General features: G+C 44.0%; 1 protein-coding gene across 2 annotated transcripts in view; it reads right to left on the bottom strand.

Annotated features, from left to right (window-relative positions):
• TSPO (translocator protein) overlaps positions 1-9,220 on the bottom strand; it is a 35,542-nt gene that overhangs the window by 25,353 nt on the left and 969 nt on the right. The window contains exons 2-4 of one of the 2 annotated variants that reach the window (XM_084811232.1): positions 9,029-9,153; positions 4,530-4,725; positions 1,386-1,524 (exon numbers count right to left, since the gene is read on the bottom strand). In XM_084811232.1, the coding sequence (XP_084667358.1) occupies positions 1,386-1,524; positions 4,530-4,725; positions 9,029-9,038 (345 nt within the window). In that variant the 5' untranslated portion in view covers positions 9,039-9,153. The remainder of the gene's footprint in view (positions 1-1,385; positions 1,525-4,529; positions 4,726-9,028; positions 9,154-9,220) is intronic. The other variant, XM_084811231.1, reaches the window with a different exon arrangement.

Raw genomic sequence — 9,220 nt, 5'->3', positions numbered from 1 at the left:
TCGCTACTATGGAAGCAGTTGAGAGAGAGGGTTTGGGGGGGGGGAGGGAGGGGAAGGATGGAGAAGGGATTATTAGTTTGTCTATGTCCTGCATTTACATTGACCCCATACAACCGTTTCGCTCAGATGAGAGCAGAGAAAAAAAACTAACCTGTGAAATTCCTGGAGAGTTGTGTTCCAAATGACCACAAATCAAGTGACTGCTAAAGTTCATGTTATGAAGATGATCTGTTGCCTCTCAATTTGGACATTCTTTTTAACCAGCATGGCTAATAGCATCTTCCTTGCACTTGTCTAAGAGCCGAACTACGAGTTAGGCCAGTCACATAGCATAGCAGAGGCTTGGCTTTTGTGTGGCCAAATTCGGCTTGGAGCCACTGTGCTTCAGGAAGGGAGAACTGAACCTCCCCTCCTGCCTGTTTGCTTCCCTAAGCCCTCTCTGCTTTGCAGGGAGATTAACAAAAGGGAGAAAGAAAGGCTCCACTGGCATTTCTTCTGTTAAAACACACACGAACACACACACACACACCTGCCGCCCCATGAGGTGAGGATTTCAGGAAGCAAATGGTCGGAGGGCAAGGCTTAATCCTCTCCCCCGGAGCATATTGTTCCTGATCCAGATCAGGACTGCGCACACTTACAGCAGAGCAAAACAAAAGACAAACCTCAGCTACACATGATGTCTCTAACACTGCCAGTGCAACTCACTAGCATAAGCAATGTCTAGTGGTATACCAATAGTGCAAGCTGGTGAGACCAGCTTCCCTGGAAAACTGATCACACCAGCTTAGGCTAGTGGTGTACCACTAGAGGTCGCTTAAACTAGGGGCGTGTGAACTGTGTAAGTTAGATACGGCACCATGCAATTAGTGTAACATATGTTTGGCTCTGTCTCTTTAAAAAAACCCATCTATGCTAGTTTGCATTATTGCGGCTTGTGGTTCCATAGCATGACCATGCATTGTGCAAAGAAATGCTTCCTTTGGAAAGACATCCTATGAACATAATTGGCTGTCGCTGAGCTCTAGCATTGCAAGAGTGGGACAATTTCCTTTCCTCTGTTCCCTCAGTTCTGTTGAGACTTAACTGGCGAAGTATCTCTAACGGTTTCTGATCACCACTGCCATGCTACAATTTCCAGGCTTCTGAGGCATGGCGGTTAAATGTATATGTTTTGTGTTTCTTTGGGGTGCATTATCAGCACAAGGGAGGTAAGCAACATGAATGCCCAGAGGCCCCGGAATCTTCTGTGACACACCAGAGCTTCTGTGGCAGATGTGTAAGGCTTCTCTGACTGTGGGCAGGGTACCCCTAAGGCAGAAAGTTTGAAAACCACTGCTCTAAGCTAGAAGACCACTGACTGACAAATACATCGCAACACTTACCCATCCTATTTTCTGTTTTCCGAAGAATATGGGAGCCCATGACCAGTTTAATGCTAGTTGTCCTGCATATAGTCCAAGCGGAACCATGGATTTTTCATTGAAGCCTCCCAATTCCTTCCACACCAGGTAAGAACCATATCTAATGGAAAGGAAGATAATGTCATTGTAAGAAAATGACCTGGGGAAAGGGGCTTTAAAAGCCATGATGATGCACATGGAACAGAAGCCCTAAACTCAGAATACTGAAACCATGAGATTTCTGCAAAAGCCACGAGGTGCTAATATTTCCATTTCTTGCCTGGCAGACCCACTAGGGATCGCTGGCGTCGTACTTCCTTATCCTTTCTCTGCAAAACCACAAATGTGCTTTTAAAATCGCATGGCTTTATTACAAATATTGCGTGCACAACTGTAGACTCTTTATACGATAATCCTGGCTAACTCCTCCCCGCTCCAACATAACAAGTCCAATGCAAGAATAATCAGTAGCCGTGATTAACTTCTTCATGTTTTTCATAACTGGTCAGGATGACGGTGATGCATATATGTTGCCTCAACTTCCATGATGAAGCATAAATTTCCACCTTTCCAAACCGCTCAGCAAATCAATATCATAAAAATGCAAGACTTAAGGAGTAATCCTATGGTCACTAGACACTGTCTAGAGGGCCATAGGATATGCTTATTTCCAGGAACTGACCTCACAGCCTTATGCTCCGAGATCGGCTCCTAGAAAACCAACCTCCCCCCATGTCCGTGCTGCCTTGGAGGCAGCGTGGAGAAGCCCCATCCATACTCGGAAGAGGAGCGCACAGTGGCTGAAAAGGGGCGGGGCTGGGGGCGTTCCAGGGCGCGGAGAGCGGAACTGCATGTACGATGCATCCAATGTGTCAAATGGCAGCTTCCTTTCCCAGTCAGTACCCCCGCCGCTCGACAGCCGAAAAATAGCAAGGCAGAAGAGGCGTGGAGGGAACGATCCCCCGTGTGCCTCCCCAGCTTTACTTTGGATAGGTGGTCTCAGAGGCGGCCACCTATCTAGTTAGGATTGTGCCCTTAGAATAGTAAGAAAACTTGGATTTAAAATCTAAATAATCATATTAAATTAAAAAGAACCAACTGAAATCTACAGAGAAGCATCTCTTTACTGTCGGCAAACAGTGGTGAGTATTGATTAGGGAGACCTCTGTTTGAATTTCCCCTCAACCACGACGCTTGCTAGGTGACCTTGAGCCAGTTACAAGTTTTCAGCCTAACCTCTCAGACAAGGGGGTTGCAAGGATAAAAATGAGTTTCTTGGAGGAATGACATGAGACAAATGCAAAAGTGATAAGTAAAGAAAACACGCATTAAAAGGCAAGGTGGATCATGTCGGAGAAGTGCTCCTAATGTAAGGTACAACTGCTGCTTCCCTAACATAATATTTGGTGCATTTGTTATCAGCTTGCTAAACTTAGCACACAGTACAAACGCTTTTCCATTCTCTTCCACGAGGTGGCATTGGAACACATGCAGAACACTTTGCAGAGAAAAACGTGTTTGAACAAACAGGAAGGATCCTTTTCTCCTTCGGTTTGATGTGCCCGCTATTAAAGTGGCAGAGGAAGCAAGGGAGTGGCAGGGTGCCATATCCCAGCTTTCAATATGCTTGCTTGAGATGCAAATGCAGAAGGGCAGGGCTACTGTGCCACCTTTCCTTAAGCAGGTTCCCACTCGCAAACCGTGCTGTGACCGTAGCTCCGAAGTAAACTTCGGCTTACACGCAAGTGCTGGAAGGCAGCAAATGAGCAACGCTGCATTCTGTGTTCCCTTATTAACACTGTGTTGCACTTGGAAAGGGCCATGGCTCAGTGGTAGAGCTCATGATTTGCATTCACAAGGTCCCAGGTTCAATCACTGGCATCATCAGGTAGACCTAGGAAAGGCAGGTGCCTGAAACATCTCAGAGCTGCTAACAGAGTGGCCCGGCCTTCCCCGGTCTGGTGTTTTCTAGATATATTAGACTGCAATTCCCATCATCCCCAGCCAGCATGGGGAGTTGCAGTCCACATCTGGGGGCCACTGGGTTAGGGAAGCCCGGTGTATATAAAACTGGGCTAGCATCACAAAAAAAAGGCAACAGAACACAAGACTGCAAAGAATTTAAGCTTTAAAACTAAAAAGTGGGGGTGGGTGGGTTGCTTTTCACCTGACACCAAAAATATCCCAATACAGGTGCTAGGTGATCCTTTTTTGCGGGGGGGGGGAGCATTCCATAACTAGGGTGCAATCACTCAAATAGCCCTCTCTCTCACCTCACTTGGATCACCTTGACTGGGGGGGGGGGACACCTGCCTGACCTCATTTTGGAGGGGGCACACCAGAGAAGGGCTTCCAGGCAGGTATATGTGGGAGAAGATGATTCTTCAGGTAACCTGGCCCCAACCTCTTTAGGGAACAATCCTATGCATGTTTAGACAGAAAAAAGCCCTACAACTCCCAGCATTCCCCAGACAGCTTGGCTGGCTGGGGAATGCTGGGAGTTGTAGGGCTTTTTTCTGTCTAAATATGCATAGGACTGAACCCTTAGGGGCTGTAAAGGTCAATGCCAACACTTTGAATTGAGCCCAGAAATGGACCGAGACCCAGCGCAAATGGCAAAACAGGGGCATAAGGTAATAGCGTCTGTTACAATCTTGCTGCCCTATTTTGTGTCAGCTGAAGTTTCTGGACTGGTTTCAAAGACAGTCCCACATATAACACATTGTAGTAATCCAACCAGAAGGTTGCTACAGTGTGGATAACCGTAGCAATGCTCTCTCTGTCCAGATAGGGTCATAGCTGGTATATCTGCCTAAGTTGATAAAAGATGCTTCACGGCCACCTGACTTTAGACAGCCAGTTTTAAGGCCAGGCCGTAAGTAATCTGAAAGGTGGGTGTTCTGTGATTTCATGCAAGAATTCAGCTTACAGACAATCTCTGCTTTCATTTTTTAAATAAATCAATAAATTCATGTATTAAAGTACATGAATAACGCCTGATGAAATGTCAAAATGTAGAAAACAATTTCCAAGAGGTAAATTCACGTTTCTTGGTGCACAACTTTTAATAAAATACAGCCTATATGCTGTGTAAATAACCAAGTGAACAAATATAAGACTACATACCCCATTGATGAATATAAAGTTCCCCACATAGGTGCAAACACCCAGTTAGGTGGGTGCCAGGATGGCTTCTCCAGGGCTTCATACCACTTGGGAACTTCTTTCTTGGTAATCCTAGCTCCCCAAATGCTTCCTGCATGGGGCAAGAGTGTGAAGCCAACAACTGGGGTCCAGGATTGTACCACTTCCATTACAGATGCTGAAATAAACACACATGCATACAAACTAGATGAGAATTGGCTTTGCAACATGCAATTTCACTAATGCCAGAAAAATACGAAAGTTATGGAAAGAAGGTTATGGAAAGAAGCCTGTGTAACTTGTTTCGGTTAATGGCTCAAAAGCTGTTGCTTACCACAGGTATAACGCTTATTCTTTCTGTGTGGAGCAGCACAAGCTTTATAAGTACTGCACCTGCCTCTGTGAGTGTGTGTGTATATGTGTGTGTGTGTGTGTGTGTTTAAGGTTACTACTGAACAGTGTTTTCCCCTCATCGCTTTATCCTTCTGTCAGGAAATCTTGTGAAATGTGTCTGTCAAGTTGCTGTTAAAGGCACAGGAGCAGGGCCTGAAAAAACAGGGGCAAACCCATCTATGAAAAAGACGCACAAAATAAAACTAGCTTTGCACGTTTTTGTATCAGTTCATAGCCACAGTGGGCTACATTTGACATTCTGCTTCTTCCTCACACCCCACCAGGTTTCAGGCCAAATATGATTATTCCTCAGAAGGATCCATATTTCTGGCATTAGTTCTCCATATCTGATTTACTTAAGCGTGCACCCCTAGGCATGTTTAGACAGAACGAAGTCTTACAACTCCCAGCATTCCTCAGCCAGCCAGGCTGGGAGTTGTAGGACATTTTTCTGTCTAAACATGCATAGGATTAAACCCTTATTGTTATAAAGCAAGTACATGGGATATTTGGCATTTTATTCTTCAGCTTGTAAGGAAAGGAAATACCGGAAGACCCAGCATATGCAAAAGCAGCTGAATTGGCATGTGACAGAAGAGAAAGCAAGTCTGACTGCCACCAGGAAGTGGGAGGTGACACAAGAGTCAAAGGCAAGAGAAGCACGGTGGAGGGAAAAAATGCAGTTTAGGAAACAGAATTATGGCAAAGCAGATTAAGCTGTGATATTAATCTTGAGAAGCTCACATTTATTTTTAACCACATTATATGGTTATATTTCTTTTATGCGGACAACACATTGGTCAGATCAGAACTTAATTTCCAGAAAAAGATGCTGGAGGTTAAGACAGTTGGAAAAAAACTCTGATCGGAAATGCTTAAAAAGAAACTAAACAGGTGAAGCTTTCCCCATTCTTTTATCTCCATGTTAGAAAAACGTTCAACTGCTTCATTTCTCTGTGTTAGCAAGCACAGGAGCAACAGGGCTATTTAAAAAAAAACAGTAGCAACTCAACCTCTTATGGGAAGGACTATAACTTTCTCAAAGCTTATGGGAGGTGAAAGTGCTGAGGAAAAGCTGCTATCCTCCTTTCTTCATGGTAATTTGAACTCTGTTCACAATATCTTTGTAAAATAGGACAGAGGTTGTGTAAGTCATTATAATGTTTGTGCAACCAGCACAGCAGGAACAGAAACAGACTTCAAAATAAGAGGCATAGTTCATAAAGACGATCACAAAGGGGCAAGAGCAAAGTTTGCTGTTCAGCTAAACAAGCAAATCCGTCCCGCTCATATTGAGTTGCACAATGAAATCTGACTTGTTTCATAATGCAAGTGATGTAAAATAGTTACATAGGTTTGCAAACCTTGTCACCCTTTTTGTCTAATCTTTCCATGTCATATTTCTATTGAATTGCAGCTATTTTATACATTCACTCTGTTGGGTATTATCTCGCTCAAGTGGACATAGAGAAGAAAATAGTAATATAATTATCATTTTTTGAAAACATTTAACTTCTAGATACCACCACCCAGTAATTAATTAATATAGTTGAGGATTATTGCTGCCAAGCTTCAACCAGGCCATCAGAAAAGAAAAGAAAAGAAAAGAAAAGAAAAATGCTCTGGTTATGCAGATTGTGAAAATCATTTTCGCCTAAGAATCCATCAAAGTAAGGAGAATAATGTGTCTTTAACAGCAGATTGGCATGCCAGAAATGAGCAGGTAAATAGTCAAAAATACTGGGAGTGGTCATCCAAAACATCTGGAGGGCATCAGGTTAGAGCAGGCTGTTCTGTTCATCCTGTAACCAGACAAGGCTCACTCTGCTTAACACAAGTGAGTGAATACGGCCCCCTCTCTGCTTAGCTTTACCTTGCTTGCTGGTTTAGGATAAATAGTTCCACCTTCTACGTGGGCCCTCCCTTCAAGTTTATCTTTAACTTATTCACTGCCAAGTCTCTATATGTTTCTCCAATAAGGGCAGAGTGTTTTAACTCTCACCCTATTAATCATTTAGCCCCAGTACCCCTATAGCATAGAGATCAAATCGCCAACATTCGCTGCATCATGGAGAAAGCAAGAGAATTCCAGAAAAGCGTCTATTTCTGCTTCATTGACTACGCTAAAGCCTTTGATTGTGTGGATCACAACAAACTGTGGCAAATTCTTAAAGTGATGGGAGTACCAGACCACCTTACCTGTCTCCTGAGAAACCTGTACGAGGGTCAAGAAGCAACAGTAAGAACCAGACATGGAACAACCGATTGGTTCAAAATTGGGAAAGGAGTACGACAAGGCTGCATATTGTCACCCTGCTTATTTAACTTATATGCAGAGTACATCATGAGAAATGCCGGGTTGGATGAATCACAGGTCGGAATTAAGATTGCTGGGAGAATTATCAACAACCTCCGATATGCAGACGATACCACCCTAATGGCAGAAAGCGAAGAGGATCTCAAGAGCCTCTTGTTGAGGGTGAAAGAGGAGAGTGCAAAAGCTGGTTTGAAACTCAACATTAAAAAAACTAAGATCATGGCATCTGGCCCCATCACTTCCTGGCATATAGAAGGGGAAGAAATGGAAGCAGTGACAGATTTTATTTTCTTGGGCTCCAAGATCACTGCAGACGGTGACTGTAGCCATGAAATTAAAAGACACTTGCTCCTTGGGAGGAAAGCTATGGCCAACCTAGACAGCATAGTAAGAAGCAGAGACATCACCTTGCCGACAAAGGTCCGTCTAATCAAAGCTATGGTTTTCCCAGTAGTAATGTATGGCTGTGAGAGCTGGACTATAAGGAAGGCTGAGCGCCGAAGAATTGATGCTTTCGAACTGTGGTGCTGGAGAAGACTCTTACGAGTCCCCTGGACTGCAAGGAGGTCAAATCAGTCCATCCTAAAGGAAATCAACCCTGAGTGCTCATTGGAAGGACAGATAATGAAGCTGAAGCTCCAATATTTTGGCCACCTAATGCGAAGAGAAAACTCCCTGGAAAAGACCCTGATGCTGGGAAAGACTGAAGGCAAAAGGAGAAGGGGACGGCAGAGGATGAGATGGCTAGATAGCATCACGGATGCAATGAATATGAACTTGAGCACGCTCCGGGAGAGAGCACAGGACAGGAAGGCCTGGCGTGCTATGGTCCATGGGGTCACGAAGAGTCGGACACGACTGAACGACTGAACAACAACAACAACAACCCCTATAGCAATCCATCAGATATGTAGAATTGCCATCCTTATTTCGGCTCATGCCTTTAACAGTGTTCTAATAAGCAAAAATTTAATAGTTTCCCCCATTGCTTTATTTCAAGACCAGGAAAAACTTTTACCTGCTGAATTGGGCATATTGGGCTGTTGGCAAAGATGCAAAAACAGAGGCAAGGTAGGAAGAGAGAAACATCCCCACAAACAAATCCCATGTAGATTAAGAGTTTGCCAAAATATACCAAGGCAAGTTGTTACACAGTGAGATTCACAAGCCATTTAGGCCCGTGTAGCCCTATTTAGATGGATTTAAAATTTCATATGCTCTCCAGTGCAAATCATCTCTGAGAAATCCATGCTAATCATCCTATTTTAAAAATGCTTCAGGGTAGCGTAGGCACTTTCACAAACACATCATTCCTGTTCCTTACATGACATACTCAGCATGTCAAAATCAGCACCATCTTGTACAAGTCAGATTTCTGCTCTCTTCAGAAGCAGACCTTGGGGCAGATTGAAGCAATCCACATATTGTTTGGTCTTAGTCCAGTGTTGACATACAGAGATTAAGGTTGCTGCTCTGTGGGTGTGCCGTTAACAATGGCAAGACATGCAGAAATTCAACAGGTGAAGCATCTCAGCATGTAGATAGTATTGGGTGAACTCACCTGTTAAATTTCTGCCTGATATGCAGCTATCAAGGCCTCTACCATAAGAAGCTAGCAACAGAGACAGGCTTATAAAAAGTCAGTTCTCCTATTCAGCACTCAAAAAGAGACTTCCCTGTGGAATGCTCTGGACCTGTGGGGCATTTTTTAAAGGCGCCTTGAACAAGGCTCACTTTTCACCCAAAGGTGCACATCACCAAACAGCCTTACCATGTCCCATGCTTAGCCTAGTTATTGATTCAACCTTTAGGACACCAGCTCTTCTAAACCGTGTCCTGTAGGCAGTCGATTTATGAGCTTTCGTACTGAGCTCAAGCTGTTGTTACGCTGTTTTGCTGTAAGAAAACAGATCGAGTAAGGAATTCAGCTCCACTTCTGTTGCTGTGGCTCGTCAGCGCATTC

This window comes from Heloderma suspectum, chromosome 7 (assembly GCF_057233095.1).
Source record: "Heloderma suspectum isolate Gila_16-S chromosome 7, 16-S_ref, whole genome shotgun sequence".
Classification (NCBI taxonomy): domain Eukaryota; kingdom Metazoa; phylum Chordata; class Lepidosauria; order Squamata; family Helodermatidae; genus Heloderma; species Heloderma suspectum.
The sequence above is the reverse complement of the archived record's forward strand: the minus strand, read 5'-3'. Positions and strand labels throughout refer to the sequence as shown.